Source organism: Notechis scutatus, chromosome 2 (genome assembly GCF_049901735.1).
Source record: "Notechis scutatus isolate UNSWTSFEM ecotype Mainland chromosome 2, rNotScu1.2, whole genome shotgun sequence".
Taxonomy (NCBI): domain Eukaryota; kingdom Metazoa; phylum Chordata; class Lepidosauria; order Squamata; family Elapidae; genus Notechis; species Notechis scutatus.
The window spans coordinates 138962761-138981827 of NC_142010.1; the positions used below are offsets into that span (position 1 = coordinate 138962761).

The following is a 19067-nucleotide window of genomic DNA, read 5'->3' on the forward strand; positions in this document are numbered from 1 at the left end:
TGAATTGAAATACTTCACTATAAGAATATATAGGTAGTCCTTGACTTACAACCACAATTAAGCCTAAGATTTCTGTTGCTAAACAAGACAGTTGTTAAGCAGGTTTTGCCCTGCTTTACGGACTTCTTTACACAGTTTTTAAGTGAATCCCTGAGTTGTTAAGTAATACAATTCTCAAGTGATTCTGACTTCCCCATTGACTTTGCTTTTCAGAAGGTTGCAAAAGGTGATCACGTGATCCTGGGATAGTGCAACCGACATAAGTACATGCCAGTTCCAAGCATCTGAATTTTGATCATATGACCATGGGGATGCTGCAATAGTCATAGGTGTAAAAAAAGGTCATACATCACTTTTTCAAAGTTGTAACTTCAAATGGTCACTAAACAAATGGTTGTAAATCGATGACTATTTGTTAATACATACGTTCAGTATTTAGGGATAGATACAAAGTATGAGAATAGATAAATGTAGCATAAATAATGTAATCAGAATAGATGTTTTTTCCCCAAACTATTCTGTGCCCATTTTTGTTGTACAAATATAGAGATGTTTATATTGCCAAGTTCTGATATCTCCCAATCTGTACAGTTTCTTATCTTTTACACTCTCATAAACACATGATAATTGGACAGAAACTGCAGGCAGACAACAAATTATGGTGGCAGTCAAGAAAAGAATAGTCTGAAGGCCTATTTTAAAGAAGCTTTATTTTTCTGCAGTGTCACCCAAAATATTGGTAAAGTTTCCAATTACTCTTAGCAAGATTTATTACCTCTGTAACTTCTACTTATTGCAGTACGATCTAATGAAGGGCCCATGTCATGCACCAGAATCCTTGTGCATTTAGATGGTGATAAATCCATAAGGGGGCAAGAAATTATCGTAGAGATTTAAGGAAGAGCATCATATAGTGAGCACCAGGAGAATCATTTTAGCCGTGCAAGATTAGACAGGGGAGAAAAAGAATGGGCCATCTGCTTCCTTCCTATAACTACTGAGCCCCTTTCTATAACCCTAGAAATCATGCTGTTCAAAATCAGTGGCAAGCTACTGAGAAATAGGTGCAGTTTGACAGAAACAATTGGTTTGATCGTTTGCTTATTTTTAGCAAACCATATTGGTACCATGAATTCCTGCTCTTTGAAAAAACAACAGCACTCTTTGTAGCTGATGAATGGGAACAAGAAATTCTTGCACGGTTCTGATAGTGGCCCTTCACAGATACATCATTAGACATGGAGAATTGTTAGAAATTGTCTATGAGTCCAAATACTTGTTGCCTTACAAGGCAAAGACAAACCAGTGCCCTCACTGCATTGGAAAAGCCGCACAAAGCTTCTGAATTCTGTCTGTTCCCACCCCCCACCCCCACGGTTTCTTATCTCTTGCTGCAAATTCCCTAAAAATGTTACTAGTTCCAGTAAAATACTTTAGTGGGACTCTTATTTTGGCAGGAAGTAGGAAAAATATATCCCTTTGCATTATTTTTCTTAAAAAAAGCTCACTGTTCTCTTCCTTGCAACTTTGCAACCTACATAAGGTTTACATCAAGTTGCTGGCAATGTTCTGAACTGGGAAGCCATCAGATTCTGCTTAAATGATGGTGAAATCATTCTTGAAATAAATCTTGTAAGAACCTTCCCGCAAAAATTGCAACATCAAGAAGCACTTCCTTGGTAAATATTTATTTGCATTTGTGAAGGTTGCCTGGCCAAAACAGACTTGGAACAATGGAACATGCACCTTTTAAAATATGAAGATAATCTGTTCATATTAATAGTATCATCTGGGAAAGGGAAAGCATTCATCATTTATAAAAATCCCAGATACAGATGGAGAATTTAATCCTTTCCTCTTTCTATTCAAGAAAATCCTCCACCAGAAGGCAATATTGTATTTGTATCAAGAAGTTGTCACTCAGCACAGGGCTACAGTTTTCTTCCACCTCTGCTGTAAACAAAACCTTGATCAGTTCCTTCATATTATCAAGCACCAGTGTTAATGTCATATAGACTTTGGGCCATAACATTGCTCTCCAAATGATATGAATGCATTGGGTTTAAATTTATATGAAATTGGGTCCTTAGATCAGGTTAGTATTAGATTCCACCATTCCCATTTTCATGGTTAACATAGGATAACAACACTAGTGAATCCAGAGGGCGTTCACTCCTACAACCATATCGGAAAGGTCTTGTTGAGTATGTTTCTACGCAATTACTACAGGTTCGTTCTTTCCAAGCTACAGAATAATTCTGACTGACTTTATTATTTACTAAATTCAGAACACAGGCCTCACTGCCTAGATGTTAGGACACGAAGATGTTAGCTTGGGAAAATGAATGCCACCTCTGTCTTACAACTTTTCCTTTTTCATGCAAAAACATATTAGTATCTTCTCCACCCTTTTGTTTCACTTCATTTATTAGATCAGTACTCAGAGGGTTTCTTCCTATAGTGTGAAGCATTTCTCTCTCCATTGTAGTCTGTAGAAAGACAGACACCAGGATACATAGAATTCTGGTGTCTGACAATATATTTAAATATACGTAGAATAGTTTTTGAGCTTCCTTCCTTGAATGAAAAACTACCACTCTGTTATAACAATATAACTATGGGTAAACCTCAACTTACGACCACAATTGAGCCCAAATTTTTGCTAAGTGAAAATTTTGTTAACTAAGTTTTGCCCCATTTTAGGACTTTTCTTGCCACAATTGTTAAGTGAATGACTGCAGTTGTTAAGTTAGTAACATGGTTGTTAAGTGAATCTTAACAAAGCTTTCCCATTGACTTTGCTTGTCAGAAGGTTGCAAAAGGTGATCACATTACCCTGGGACACTGCAACCATCATAAATGTGAGTCCGTTGTCAAGCATCTGAATGTAGACCACCTGACCATGGGGATGCTTGAACGGTCATAAGACACTTTTCTCAGTGCTGTTGTAACTTTGAACAGTCACTAAACGAACTGTTATAAGTTGAGGATGAGCTGTACTAATTAAATTTTAAAATGCCACAATATTTAGGCCTATATACGATCACAATCCTGCTCTGTGGATTTCTTTAGAACAGCTTTGAATCTGTTGCATTGATGTAATTCAAAGATGTTTCCTAATGCTGCCAACTCTCTTTTGATAAGCTAAAAGTAGAAATGCCCATTAACAATCCACGTTGCACAGATTGGCCTTAGTTTCTCATTGTGTTCCACCTGCACAGTGTTTGTGACAGAGTGGGAGATGAGGTATATACAGTAAGCAGTACAATTTTCTTTCATTTCTTGATTTCTGATGATTACGCCTTTTCCATTCTCTAGTCTAGATAAATGGAAGCAAGTAGTTTTTGTTACTGTGAAAATATTGTTTTTAGATGGATAAGAGTTCTCCAGAAATGCAAGTTCAAATGAAGTATATTCTAACTCATAATCTAAGCATTTGGCAGTTTAATTTATGTATGTTCAGTGAAGGATTGTTATTCCCTGTAATAAATTAAATATGTCCTCAAATCAAGCTCTGGTCCTAGTGACTAAATAAAGTCAACCAGGATTTGTTTTTGCCAGTAATATGAAAGGGGGGGGGCGTTATCTTTGTTGAAATAATTTTTGACTTCTTATTTTAGCTTTCACCACTGAAACTCTGTCATGACCTAATCCTGCTTAGCTTCAGAGTCCAGACAAATTCCAACACTTGGTGAAACTTTCCTCTATAAATTAGTGAGGACATGTCCCAAAGGTGCTTTTTCAGGAGACAACTGGACTTTCTTGTTTTTTCTTTGAAGACGTTTCGCTTCTCATCCAAGAAGCTTCTTCAGCTCTGACTGCTGAAGCACCTTTGGGACAACCATGACCTGGATGATTGAGAATCTCCATAGACTTTTAGAATCGAATAACAGAGTTGGAAGGGACCTCGGAGGTCTTCTAGTTCAACCCCCTGCTTAGGTAGGAAACCCTATAGCATTTCAGACAAATGGTGAACATACTTTCGTAATTTGTTGCTTTTATTTTTAAGTATATTATAGTACCGTAAATTAACTGCATAGCATATTAATAGATAGTGGTTTATATCCTCAGAATATTTTGTTAAATTTTAGCAACTCTTTTACTGTCATAAAATTCTAGACAAAGAGAATATGGAGGAATAGTGCTCACAATAAGTATTCATAAAAATACTGTAAAGAGAGAATGTGATACGTTAATAGGTGTTCCCTGTACAGTACATGGGAAAATATCTCTGCTGCCTTTGCCCGTCATTGTTCAAATGCATTCTCTAGAAAGTTCTCAGAATTTTCATCCGATACATTAATTACTCCATAAAATCATTATAGAAGAATTGTATGATGTAGCTTCCTTTCTGGAAAATCATGCAATGATTGCATGAGTATACTGTGAGAAAAATTGCACACCCAGCATGCCATATTCCATGTCTAAATGTTCCCTTAAGACTCAGTTGTATTCTGTTGAAAGAGATAGTGAGGAAATGCAAAGCACTTGTAGGCCTGACGAAGCATCAGCAGGTTGCTCTAGCTACTTATGCAATGTTTTCTGGCAGACAGCCAGGAATACTAGTCATATCTGAAGACAGCAGCAACTGCCTAACAAGCTACAGGTATCATAAAAGCCAACCTCAGAGTTAGAAGATTGGGACCCTTCTAATCCAGGTGCCTAACTGCAGTAGTATTAGTATCTGCATTAATCTGAAAGTATTTCCATTTCTCAACACAGCACTGCATGGGAAGTTGCAGTGATTCATTTCCTACACTTGGTATTGGCACGTAAGCTGTTGCAACTTTCCAGCATTGTCCACAGGATTTAACTATTTTTACAAAATTTAAAATGTGTTGTGACTTTTTCTGAGGAAATAACATCACCCTCCCTAAAAGTAAAGGGGTGTGTGCGTTTGATGCACAGAAAGAATTTGGAATTGTTGTCAAGGATATAAAAGAGTAAAAAAATATGTTGAGAGAGAGAGAGAGAGGGAGGGAGGGAGGGAGGGAGAGAGAGAGAGAGAGAGAGAGAGAGTGCGAGAGAGAGAGCTGAAGTGTTCATTACCGTTATTGGAGCCTTGGGACCAGCTCAGGAGTTAACTTCATTTAAGTTTCAGATATATTGACCAAAGGCATAAGACAGGCCTTACAGATACATCAATAAATGCTAGCTGATGAGCAATTTAATGGTAATATTTCATGGATCAATTTATTTGATTTTGCAGAATGCTTCATATAAGTTCTTCTGTAATGATCCTCATAAGGTATATGTTGCTTCATTCTTTGGTAAGAGCAGGGTGGACTACCCCAAGAAGAATAAAGATGGAATTACAAATTGGTCCTTATCACTCCTCCAACTGAATCAAAATATCAAAACTCTTTTTTTCCCCTTTAGTTTGATGCAGGTAGGAATAGTGAAGCAAGGGATAAATGTTTGCTAATTTATTTTATCTCTTAGCTTTAAACGATCATAAGATATATTTGAGCAGACCTACTATCCAACCTTTTTAAAAAAATCTAATAGTTATCAATGTTGTACATAGCAAATTCAGTGACTTGAGCTTAAAATAGCATTTAAGATAAAAATAGAGTACGTATATCACATACTTCTATCGTTTGATTTAATATTTCCTCTGCCTGTCTCTGCAATCTTCTTTTATTTCTCCTTACAAAGGTCCTCGTGTTTTTTTTCTGACTAGCTCAGGAACTGGGTTGTGCAGCTATGCACATATGTAGATTATGTTTAGTGCAGTACAAATTTAAGAAAAACGGAATTTACCATTCCGGTTTGCCAGGCTTCGGCAGCGGCAGGGATTCACCATTTTATATTTTAAGCCTTTTTAAAAAGATTACAGATCTATGGAAATTCCCAAGTTCAAGAAGACTTTTCTCAGCTGCCCCAGGGATGCATTGGCATAAACTCTGGTTTCACACCTCATTAAGACATGATGTTATTTGTTTATCTTTGACATAATGTAGTAGATTGGCTGGATTCACACAGCAAATTAAATCTGTAATTTAACTATGATTTGTGACTACAGTTTATCCAGCAAACTATTTTGAACAAAAAAAATGCCTAGTGTGAGGGTGGAATCCAAAGTACCATAGTTTTAGCAGAGAAACAAAACACAAACTATTTCACCCAATCTAGAACTCCAATTAAAGCAGGAGAATTCACGATACAGATATTCTTCCAGAATTCATGTCCCAAAAGTATTAATCCCAATGTTCTTTTTTTTTTTACTTTGCATTCTGATTCTAGCTTCAAATTTGAGTTAGCCATAAATAACAAAAAATTTTACAGATCTGGATTTCCTAGTTTCCAGTCAACAAAACTGATTCTTGGGAAGTTCAATTGTTGAGTAACACTCTAAATATAAATATGTCTACTGGAACTGCTGTTACTTTTCAGCAGTTAAGAGAGTCCTTTTTTCCCCCTTTCATAAATGTTAAAAGCAATTCGAGTGCTTATTATGGCAATGTCTTAGTTGGTTGATTTTGAAGGCAAGTCTTTAAAAAAAATGCTTGTACAGTAAATATCATTCCATCCTGGAAAAAAAATATTGGTATTCAGGGCCACCTCATAGTTTGGAAAGACATAGTTAGGTACTACCCTAATCTGTAGATCACTTTCAAGAATGTACAGAGTTGTTCAACGTTTGTATTGGAAAAACACTAGCGGCTAACTAACCCTCAGCCGATGTAGCTGCAGGCTGCAGAATGCTTGCATCACCCAGTTTATACCACAGAAACAAATGACCTGGCTTCTATTTTTTCTTGCCAGACCTCTCATTCCAAACTCCACCTTAACCATAAAATGTTCTTTCTGTCCAGTGTCTGAAAAAAAACCACCAACCAGCAGCCTTTGGTCATAAGATGAATGTTTCCCTTGTGATTTGCTAATGTTTGGGTGTTTTTTAAAAAGGTTACCAGTGTTTTAGCAAATACAACTTTTATCAGCTAGGATTTCTTTTTTCCAGGATGTTAGTAATTCGTAACTTGTGTTATTGGGTTTTTTTAAAGAAAAGGTTTCCAAAATAACTTTTTTACAAGGGCTGATAGTACAAAAACAATGGGAAAAAAATCCCGTAGGTGTATGATACACAGGTAGTCCTTATGACCTTGAGCCCAAAATTTATGTTGCTAAGTGAGACATTTGTGAAACGAATTTTGCCCCATTTTACAATCTTTCTTGCCACCGTTGTTAAGCGAATTGCTACGGTTATTCAGTTAGTAACACGATTGTTAAGTGAATCTGGTTTTCTCCATTGACTTTGCTTGTCAGAAGGTCTCAAAAGGTGATCACATGACCCTGGGACTCTGCAACCGTGATAAATATGAACCAGTTAACAGACAGCCGAATTTTGATCATGTGAACACAGGGATACGTGAAAAATGGTCATAAGTCACTTTTTTCATTGCCTCTGTAACTTTGAATGGTCACTAAATGAAGTGTGGAAAAGTCAAGGACTACCTGTACAAAGGCCTTTCTGTTCTGCTTGTACTGTATTGTTTGCAGTATTGAACAATTGTGAAAGCAACAACATTAACATAACAGTAGTAACCCCTGAACAGACTCAACAGAGAGCAAAATTCACTGAACATAATATTTTGGAGTAAATATACATAGGATTCCCCTGTATACATGTTGAGTATTCAGTAAACACCATTAATCTTCAGTATAACTGAAATTTCCTGTGTTAAATATAAGGGGGAAGTTGGGTCTCGGATTCTTCTTCTTCCCTTAATGAATTGGCATATGGTAAGGTAATGCCAGCCCGAGGAAGGTCAATATACTGTATTTAACAAAGTTTTCTGAGAATAGAATATTTGAAGAAAGTAGGGGTTCCTTTCACACCAGATTTTTAAAATTACAATTCTCAGGTGTGACAATAGACATTGAATTCTTAGGTGCCTTAACCAGGGATTTCATTCTCTTATTTTTCCATAGGACATACTGAGCTCTAACCTAGAGCTTTTCCATTTTCCATTTAACCATGGCACAAATTTTCTCTGGCCCTGTCATTTGTCTGCCACATTGCCATAACATTATCCAAAACAGTTTTCTGACACCATCCATTGGAAGGCTCAAAGCAACTAAAACTCACATTAGGCTTTTCTTTTCTTTCTTTTTTGATCATTACCTTGAAGGGAAGTCAAGTGAGTTGCAGTTTTAAGAGACAGAGGAAATACTGGCAGGACAGAGATGGACAAGTGAGATGCCAAATTCCATGCCATTGTAGTTCTTAGCCAATTCAAGTATCTACTCCACACTTCTGCTCAACAATGGGAAAAGGTCCAAAGTTTTCAGCTAAGATTCAGGCTTTCAATAAAAAAAAGACATTTCCATAAGCAAAATGGGCAGACATATGGATTTGAAAATAATATTTACCAGTAAGTAGCATGCAGTACACACTATATAACTGTTGGTCATCCTCTGAAAGTGTGGTTTTGGTAGACCATGTAGCAATAGCACTTAGACTTATATACTGCTTCATAGTACTTTACAGCCCTCTCTAAGTGGTTTACAACCTGGCTCCTCGTTTTACCATTTCGGAAAGATGGAAGGCTGAGTCAACCTTGAGCCAGTGAGAATCGAACTCCTGGAGTAAGCAGTGAGTTAGCCTGCAGCACTGCCTTCTAAGCACTGTACCACCATGGCTCGTTGAATCGTAATTCATCAATCTGTTGTTGAACTTTTATTAGAGGGTTCCCCCTCCCTCCTCAAATTGGATGTGAATCTAAATCAGAAAAACCGTCAATAGATAATACATATGATCATTTAAAAAAATATGATGGGACCAATGAAGCCAAGTGATTTTTGGCATGGTGAATCTTTGTAAACTCATTATGTGTCTAAGCCTCGTTTGGTTTGGTTTGGTTTGGTAAGTGGCAGGCCAGATTTCAGGATATATAAATATTCATGAGACAACTGGCTTTAGCTCATATTTAAAATGACAGCATCAGTTGGTCCCAAGATAAACTACTACTTACTTCAGCCATTATAATAAACTTGTGTTCTCTTCCAGCGTTGAAGATTGTATAAAATAAGCCGGAATTCTGCATACTCTCCCCATTGATTACCGCTCCAAGTGTACTCCTTTCGTGATGGGGGCTAAAAATAATTTTCTTCTTTGCTGCCTAACTTACTCAACTCTTTGAGGGTTTTAATCATAAGGAATACTTTCAGGTAGTGATCTCTTAACCATCCTTCCTATCATCCCCTATAATGGGTATAAGGAAGCACTGATCAAAGTGAAACATTTCTTAAAATTACAATTAAGCCACAACTAGCGAGCTGATCTGTGTTGGCAGTTTTTCCCAGGGTAAGGACTGTGTACTCCATTTCCCTGCTCCATGACACCAAAACATCTGCAGAAGAAATGTTGTGGTCTTGCTACTCCTCCAGTTTTTGCTGGGACGCTATGGTTCATAAGGCCTGCTAGAATGCTGCTTTCCCAGGATTTGTTGCCTAGCAAAGACTGTTGCCAAAGATAAAGCTGTTGAGGCTTCCTAATGCATTTATTCATAGTATCCCAAACTAGTCTCCCCTTGCAGCCAACCCCATAGCAGTTCCTACATGCCAACAAAATGCATGTAGAGTGTGGGGGGAGGTGCAGGTTTCCAGAATAATATTTTCTCCTCTTTGGCTAGAAGGCAAATTGATGTTTATTAGCCCTCAGACAATATCCTCTGCAAATGGCACATAGAAATATAATTGGAAGATAAGTAAATAGATCGGTGTGAATCAGAAAAAGTAAACATTAGCTATCTTTTCCCCGTAATATATAGCACTTCACACGATCTGATTGTATTTGTCTAAACTCAAACTTCAAGGTGCACTTGTTCTATAGTTTACCTTACAGAGAACAATAGGCATTTCATGGAAAGCAAGAGAATGCTAAGAAGGGCTTTACACATAGTGGACAGATTTTCTTTCTTTCTTTTAATGCTTTCAATTCCATTGTTTTATTTAAAAGAAATAGATCAAAGTGATTTGACTATCTGACAGATCTTAGGAGGTGTACAGAAAAATATTTGAGTTTAATGGAAATAAATTGTGACAGAAGGGAATAGCCATCCGGATGTGGCATTGATTCTCAGGCACCCTAATGCTTCACATTCACTTCCTTTAGAAATGTTCAATGCACACGACAGTATTGTGCAAGTTTCCTGTAAATAATATTGTCTGGTTCAGAGAAAATGTCTCTGAGAAGCTTCTTGGTAAACAGCGTGCTGACTAGAGAGCAGGTTGATCCCTGCAATATGAAATAAATTCTAAATCAAGGAGCCAGACTAATGCCCTTTCACCCAGTGCTCTTTCTCTTGTATACACATCACTACCCTAAGAGTACAAGATGTATGGATCTCTGATCTAGAACTTACTGGACTTCTTTTGATGGTGCCATAAACTGGAAGAGAGGAGATAAGATGTGATAAGGATGGCATTGAAATAGATTTTACACAAGAGTTGCCAACACAGCAATTTCTCTCTCCCATGTTTTATGGGCCAGTGCTGATTCTGGAGGACTGCAGGGAAGGAGGGAAGACCAGACAGGAGAAAGAGTAGCCCTGGTGACCTCTGCAGACTGAATCTAAGGGCCTCCTTCATCCAACACCTCCATTTCCACATTTCAAACATCCAGTTACAGCGGTTCTAAGAACAAGCTCATGCTATACTGCCGTTATTATTTTTTTCAAATATTTTTTTTAAATTTTTACTATATAAAGATAGAGCAACAATTTCAATGTCTATATAAACAGTGTGTTGTCTGGTTACAGTTAATTTGAGCAATAGTCATCATCATCATGATGTTAATTAGTGATCATATAATAACAGTATTTTCTCAACATATTAATACTTAATTATTACTACTAAATCAAATTGATAATAAACATATAATAAACCCTTGTGGTAAAATTAATCCTTCGCTTATAATTTTAAATATTCCAACTTCTGTTTCTGTTATTTAAGCATAGATAAAACGAATCTCATATTCCGTATACCGCCATTATTTTGAAATGAATCTGAAGCAGTAGGTTCTGAAATGAGAATTCACATGGGCTCAGTTAGATCAAACCAAAGGTTCTTTCCCCATAGGGAAAGGGGAACCAGAAAAGAACACAAGAGTAAATTGCCCTCTCTAATTCACATCCCATCTACTGCCCTGATGCTGGACAGTATAACTATGAAAACTTGAGATGTTCGAATTTATTTATTGTTCGTTTGAGCTTTTATGCCACTGAGAAATTTGAGATTGGGGCTCCATAAAAGGTTAATTAAGCAAGTAAACAAATAATACCTGGTCATTTGCAACGCTACCATTTTTTAAAGCAGTGGTTCTCAAAGTTTCCCCCAGAATTTTTTCAGAGGGTCTACAAAGTCAAATAAATAAATATTTTAAAACCTCTTGGTTTCTATTTCTAATATAATACATATTGATAGATATAACCCACGTAAACCAAAGCTCTTTGTGGTCATCAATCCTTTTTAAGAATGTAAAGGATCCTAAGACCAAAATATTGGAGAACGGTTCTTTACAATATGATTTATACCTAAAAGAAGCAAGCTAGAGACTTGGTTGCAAGAATTTGTCCAGGATTAGGGTCATCAAAGGAAGAGAAAAGTGGCAGACAGACTCCTGTTCCTCACAAGAGATCTTTCTCAACACCTCATCCTACATGCCAAAATAAGGCTTGCAGCTATTGCGTGCAAAGGGACTGGTTTGTATTTCAGCCCTGTACTTGCTCAGCTCTGATTATACATCCTAAATTGCAGGGTGACCTTTATACTACTTGTAGTATTCAGGGTGCTTTGTAATCTTTCTCATTATGTGTCATGGGTCTTTTTTTTAAAATATTAAAAAAATCCAGGTATTGAAACTGCTCAAAGCTGTCAATAGGTAAGTTGAGATAGGAAATCCCCCCACCCCCAATTTTCCACGTTCCAAATCTAATCTTTCTCATATGGGGTTATCATGTTGTATTTTACCCCCAACCATCTTTGAAATCTAACTCGTCTCTATCATTTAGTGTACAAGATATACTAAGGTCCATGGGGTAGGTGGGTGGATGGATAAATGGACAGAAAGATAGATACTCCCAAAGCTTGATGCATTAAAAAGCTAATGCAATCCTAAATTGTATTAACAGAAGGACACAATCAAGATCAAGGGAAGTACTAATACCACTCTATAAAGCCTTAGTAAGACCACACCTAGAGTACTGCATCCAGTTTTGGTCACCACATTATAAAAAAGATGTTGAGACTCTAGAAAAAGTACAGAGAAGAGCAACCAGGATGATTAGGGGACTGGAGACTAAAACATACAATGAACGGTTGCAGAAACAGGGCTTGGCTAGTCTAGTGAAGAGAAGGACCAGGGGAGACAGAAGAGCGGTCTTCCAATATTTGAGGGGCTGCCACAGGGAGGAAGGAGTCAAGCTATTTTCTAAAGCGCCTGTAGGCCAGACAAGGAATAATGGATGGAAACTGAACAAGGAGAGATTTAACCCGGAAATAAGGAGAAATTGTCTGACTGTGAGAACAATCAACCAATGGAACAGCTTGCCCTCGGAAGTTGTGGGAGCTTCATCACTTGAGACTTTCAAGAAGAGATTGGACTGCCATCTGTCAGAAATGGTGTAGGGTCTCCCGCTTGGGTAGGGGGTTGGACTAGATGACCTACAAGGTCCCTTCCAACTCTGATTATCTGTTATCTGTTATTAAAAGTCTTACCTTGCTGGACTTCTCTAAAAGCTATTTTATTACAGTCCCAGGTGACCATTGGTACCTATTGTGGATTTATTTTTGATTTTATCCTTGCTTTTTTTTCCCTTCCCCTTATCTGAATATTTGGGATGATAATGGTGTTGATTTTGCTTTGTTTGATGTGTGCTGCCCAGAATCTTTGGGACTGGGGAGGGTTATGAGTATTGACAAATCAATGTTGGGAATTTAGTTGTGATATTTTGTTTTTTTTAAAAAGGAATGTAAAAGTTTTGCATGCTATTGGAGTACATGTATAGGAGTAGAGCAGGCAGGGCCTGGAGGTATAGTTAAGAGAGGACACAGCCTAGAATCCTTATGTGTCCACAAATGCTCCAAGACCAGCTTCTCTTTAATCCCATTAACTCTTACCTAGCACCAATTTAGTGCTGCCCATTAGTTGACCAGGTTTTTGTGTATAGGCACGAGCAATAAATCAGCTTAACCGGAACTTAAGGTATGGTTCTGATTCTTCACACTTGATAAGGCGATTCTCAACTTTTCTTAATTGTATTTAGAGGAATTTGGTTTCTGTGTTTCATTTTCTGAAGTTGGCTTTTGTCTCTATTTGCCAAACATACAGGCCTGGAAGCTTGTCAGTGTAATGCATCAGTGACCTTGCATAAAAGTAATGTTTCTGCCAGCAGTGTGTCTATGGCATTGCCAGAATCAGCTGAAAACTGGTCGAAACACTTACTTGCACGCAGACTGTAATTTCTGAATTTTCAGCAACATAGTCAGGCAATGAAGGCTTCTGCCCACTGCTAAGTTGTTCTGCTCGTGACAATTCTTTTAGCTGTCAGAAAACTGCACAGCAGGGGGCGGGATGTTTATTGCCCCTCATTGTCAGCAGTTATCTGTTCCCAATAACAGTCCCTCATCTAAATTCCTTCCAAGGTCTAAGTTGAGGCTTCCCTTAGATGGTCTTCAAAAGAAAAAAGAAAACACACACCTTTAACATTGGGCAATATAAGCTTGTCTTTGGGGACCAAGCATAGGGCATGTCATGGGAACATATTCCCAGAGGCTGTTTGTGCTGTGGTTAACTGTAAGTAGGGAAAAGGGCCATAGTCCACAAAAGCAGCCCTTTCCTGTGTGTTGACATGTCACACAGACAGTTTGTGGAGGATTGATGTCGCAAAACGCATAGAGGCAGAATTCCAGATAGCCTTCAAGTTGTTTTTGATGAGGATGGACCTGTGCTATTCCTCCAGTGGCTGTAGTGCACAACCATGCAAAGAAAAACTGTTGACAGTGTATTTTTAAACGGTGGTAAGATTTATTCATGTGTATGAGGTCTTCTCAACAGTACATCTGGCTTCATGTCCTCAGCAAGCATGCAAACATCTTGTTGGAAGAAAGTCACTGTGAGCCAGGGGGTTCTTTAAAGACAACTTTAAAATCAGAATTTTTGAAGATCACCTGCTGGACTGTAATCTAGCTGGGATGTCTTCTCCATGTCAAGTGTCCCTCTTACTTCTAACATTTGTTAGTTATTAAATCACTCTTGTCCCGATAAACAATAACCCTTAAGGAAACAAATGCTGTCGCCTCCTCTCGTTCTTCAGCTAAGGCTGAAGCAGTTTACTGTTACCTATACTCTTAATGTGCTTACTATTCTGCCTTTACAGTTATTTTGACCGATGAAGAGGTTCAGAGGAAAAGAGAGATGATAATGAAGAGGAAGGAGGAGGAAGCTCTTAAGGAAAGCCTAAAGCCCAAATTGCTGGAGGAACAACAACAAGTCATTGAAATTCTTCTTGAAGCCCACCGCAAAACTTATGATCCTACTTACTCAGATTTCTCTCAATTCCGAGTAAGTTCGGCTTGCCTTTTTTTTTTACAGTACTTTACTATTGTTGTGAAAAGTAGGACATCTGCTGGTGAACAAATGAATATTTTTCAACTTTGTAACTTTTCTGAATTAGTGATTCAAACGCTTGCCCATACCCCACTTAACAAAAGCAACATGGCTGGCAGATTTAAATCTATACTTGATTATAAATAAATACATTAAAAAGAAATTAAAAATAAAGCAAAAACAAACAAATAAACTCAAAGGGAAGCCTTGATGGACCATTAGGTCTTTTTCCACCATTGGTTTTCCATGTTTCTATTATGGAACAACCATTCAATGTGTCTTTTAAATTGGATCTGTGTCCCAGATTGAAGTTCTCTAGCCAAGTCACCAGATTTAGAACTATTCCGACTGGAAATTACTTTCACACTAAGTTAGCATGAAATAAATTTGTAAATATAGGTAGTCCTTGACTTACAACAGTTCACTTAGTGACTGTTCAAAGTTACAACGGCAATAAAATAAGAGAACTTAATGACTGTTTTTCACACTTATGACTGTTGCAGCATCCCCATGGTCATTGATCAAAATTTGTACACTTGGCAAGTGACTCGAATTTATGACGGTCGGGGTTTCCTTGGATCATGCGTTCATCTTTTGCGACCTTTTTGCAAACAAATTCAATGGGGAAGCCAGATTCACTTAATAATCATATTACTAAGTTAATAACTACAGTGATTCACTTAACAACTGTGGCAAGAAAGGTTGTAAAATGGGGCAAAATTCACTTCTTAATATTTTACTTAGCAACAGAAAATTTGAGGCTCAGTTGTGGTTGTAATTTGAGGACTATCTATATATCCCAGTTGGATTTACAATTGTATTGCTTGGATAAATTATTAAGTGTATTTGTGACTAGACTTCAGTTAGTGATAGCTATATTGTGTGGGCTTCCCAATATGGCTTCATCACAATCTGTCTTTAAAATGCACTTGACAGAACAAAATAGGGGAGAGTTCCTTTAAACAGAGTGAATAACCAAGTTAGCAGGCCTCTTGATGGGCCCCATTATTCTACCTGTCCAACCTGCCTTTCTCTGCCACACACCAATCCTTGAATAACAAGGTTTATCAGTTCTGAGGGAAAAAGAGGAAGAAGAAGATACTTGCGGCTGAAGCAGCCACAAGTGTTTCCTGCTCTGTCACAAGAGCAAAACAGCTTCGAGTTGAGTGAGGCACATGAGACGTCAGGAAAACAGCTGAGGCAGATGGGAGAAGTAGAAGAAAGAGAACTAGCTGTGGATGACTCATGGTTTTGAAAACCTAAGAGTTAGTTACTCTTATTTTTGTGATATTTCCCAACAGACTCCCCCTTACTTCTCTCAACTAGTTTATATTTTCTGAGCAAAACCAGTATTTCCAATATAGGGTGATTAGCCTCTAATACTTTCTGCTTTCTCAATCTGAAGATCAAATAGATACAACCAAATGTATTTTACCTTCAACCAAGAGAGGCTGCAAAATACATTGAGGGTTATTATGCAAATGAGATAGCAGTTGCAGTGATGATTTGGTTCAGAATATGCTGCTTTCTTAAAGAATTAAGTAATAAAAAGTGTGAAGGCAAAATAGAAAGAAGGAGTATAAGGTATGTTCCCTGCCTTGAGTTATTTATAAAAATAATAAAGGAGAGATTTAAAAAAAAATCTAAAATCATAGGATATCAGAACAGACAAGTCTTCTCTTAGGTGATTGTTCTAAGAAATGGATCCATGGAATTGGACAGCCTTCAGTAGACTGGATAAACAGAAGTAGAGTGGGTCAAAGCCTCAGGGCATCCTTTTCCTTAAAGTAAATTATCTCTCTTAATAAACTAACTTTCTAGTAACTAGAATCAGAATGAGGTATGAGGAAAGCAAGCTACTATCAAATGGTACTCTTTCTATTTCAGCCTCCTGTAAGACAAAATGATAACAAAGAACAAACAAGTAGATCTTCTAGCATGACACCAGGTTTTTCCTTCTCAGATGACTCTTCAGATACCTCCAGCTTCTCTTCAGGTAACACACAGAGTGAATCATATTTATATTCATGGTAAACTGCAAGAATTCTAACAACTATGCTTCTTTTAAATGGCAAATCCTACAGTTGCCTTTTTGTACTGATGAAGTTTCTTTGTGAAACGTTTACAACAAATCTTAACTTACAGCTAAGCAATCTGTGTTCTGTCTGTCACTTGCTTAAGTGCAATGGCTCATAGTTGATTTTGGCTTTATTAATCTGCTCTAAAGAAAGACAGGGCTATCTTTTCTGAGAGATGCAAAATTGAAAATACGGTCCCCATATATGGGGACTGTTACCTACTATATATCAGTTTACCAGGGTTGTGATGTTACAGTATTATCAGTTTCACCTAGCAGTCCTTTACACAGAATTAATCCGAAATTAATGTACAATATAGCAACATGCCATAGAGTTGGTTGACCTGCATAATATGGGGGAGAAGGGGCCAATCTGTTTAATACTTTGGGGAGACCACTAATCACTAAATGTAATGCTTCTGCTTTCTCACTTCATGGGTTGCTCCACATTCACAGTAGTCCTGTTACATCCATTTAGAATGTTTCTACATAGTTCATTCCTGCAAGATGAAAGGCAAATAAATACCTATTCGATGAGCATCTCCAATAGATTCCTTTACAAAGGTCTCCTTCTCTTCCCCTCAGGAGACCTAACATAGTCCTATGAATTTTAGAGTACTTCTATTCACGGAGTTCTTAATGCCAACACGTTTTGTGGTAACCATTCCAATTTTCTTTTACTGGTGTTGTGGAAAAATAAAAGACATTCTGGGGAAACTCAGAAAGAGTTCTATAAAAAAAGGGCCTGTGATAAATGCTGCCTCTGATTGCATTGTGGGGATACCTCAGCATGGCCAGCATTCCATCTCCATAACCTTCAAAGCTGTTCCTGCAAAGCCTATGACCAGTCATAGCTTTTGCATGCATGGAAGTCTAGCCTGTCCATTTTCTGCCTGAACAATAGACAAGTGTGGAAACTGAGTGTCAGCCAAGAGCATTTTCCTTGTATTGCATTTGCTTACCCCAGCTGGTTGGGTTGGAAGAGCACCACAGTCTTTGTGTGAAGGCTATAGCACACTACAATGCCTGAATGAGAGAAGGAGACAACAGGAACTGGGAAGTGAGGATTGATGGGGATGTCTGCCAATGGAAAAACAGCCCTCATCTATTGCAACCCCATGAAGTTGACATGGCTAAAGCCTTTGAATGAACATTTTATTTGAATGTCCTTAGACACCTTATGTGTCTTTACTGTATTGTGGCGTTTGGCACAGAATTATTTATGTTACCCATCTGAAGTCCATCAGGATTGGCATGTCATATAAACACTGGAGATTAATGGATAATTTTGAATATTTGGGAAGATGATGCAGAAAAAAGTCATCTTGGCTTGCTTTGATTCCATGTTCAGACCTTGAGGTTGCTTTTGTGCCAAAGATTGTATTTTTAGTAATACATTTATGTATTTTTTTATGCTACACTGCAATGGTTATTGTCTAAAAACCATTGTAAGTGTGGTTAGGAAAGAACAAAACAGTAGATTAAAGTGAAAAACTGGGACATGTTTTTAATCATATGAATAGGACCCAAAAATTGGACTCTGAGGAATTCTACAGTCTTAAAACTTTTAATCTCATAAAATTACTCCTTTTGGATTCTTTGGTTTTGCTTGTTCCTATTGGAGTATTACCAGCAGTGGCTTTCAATCAGCTTAGGGACAAGCAGGGTCCTGGCCACTGCAGTGACTCCTCAATTTCACCTTCACAATGTGACTCTCTTAATGAAAATCAAAGCACAACAGAAAATAAAATAATAAATAGTAATCATTAAGCAGCCAACTAATGCTGTGTAAATTCTAAAACATTGAACCTGTCATGCTGTAATGAGTGGTGCCTTCCCTGCTGGTGTGACATGGGGTCTAAGCTGTTTCCACCTCTCCTTTCCCACCAGAGCCAATGATGTTTTCCAGTCTGGAGTTGAACGATGACAGCACATCCATGTCCATTGACTTCTCCCACCTCTCCATGTTGCCTCACCTTGCTGATCTTGTTAGCTATAGCATCCAGAAAGTTATTGGATTTGCTAAAATGATTCCAGGGTTCAGGTAAAGAAATTTAGAAGTAGTTTCAGAACCCTTGCCTGCTTTTTCCTTAGAGGTGTGTGTATCTGTGTCTGATTTGTCATGCTCCAATAAATATATATCAATGCACAACACCACAGAACTTTCAAGAAGAATTCAGAATCTGCAAGGGCACATAAAAGGCTCAGTGAGATAAAAATGGGTCACCTTAAAAACCAAATAAAACCTTGACACAGCAAGCCGTATAAATGAATATTATCATTCCTCAATTGAACTGAAGTCCTACCTTCAGAACGGCTCTGTTTTTTCTGAGCCTTGAAATCCACTAACAGCTGTTTCCTGAGATGGGTGGGTGA

The 19067-nt window shown here is 37.7% G+C and overlaps 1 protein-coding gene across 4 annotated transcripts in view; it reads left to right on the forward strand.

Moving 5' to 3' along the window:
* The window catches only part of VDR (vitamin D receptor), a 96202-nt gene that overhangs the window by 66155 nt on the left and 10980 nt on the right, over window positions 1-19067 (forward strand). For all 4 annotated transcript variants that reach the window (XM_087956362.1, XM_026677317.2, XM_026677318.2 and 1 more), the window contains 3 exons: window positions 14385-14569; window positions 16502-16610; window positions 18582-18735. In XM_087956362.1, coding sequence (XP_087812488.1) covers window positions 14385-14569; window positions 16502-16610; window positions 18582-18735 — 448 coding nt within the window. The remainder of the gene's footprint in view (window positions 1-14384; window positions 14570-16501; window positions 16611-18581; window positions 18736-19067) is intronic.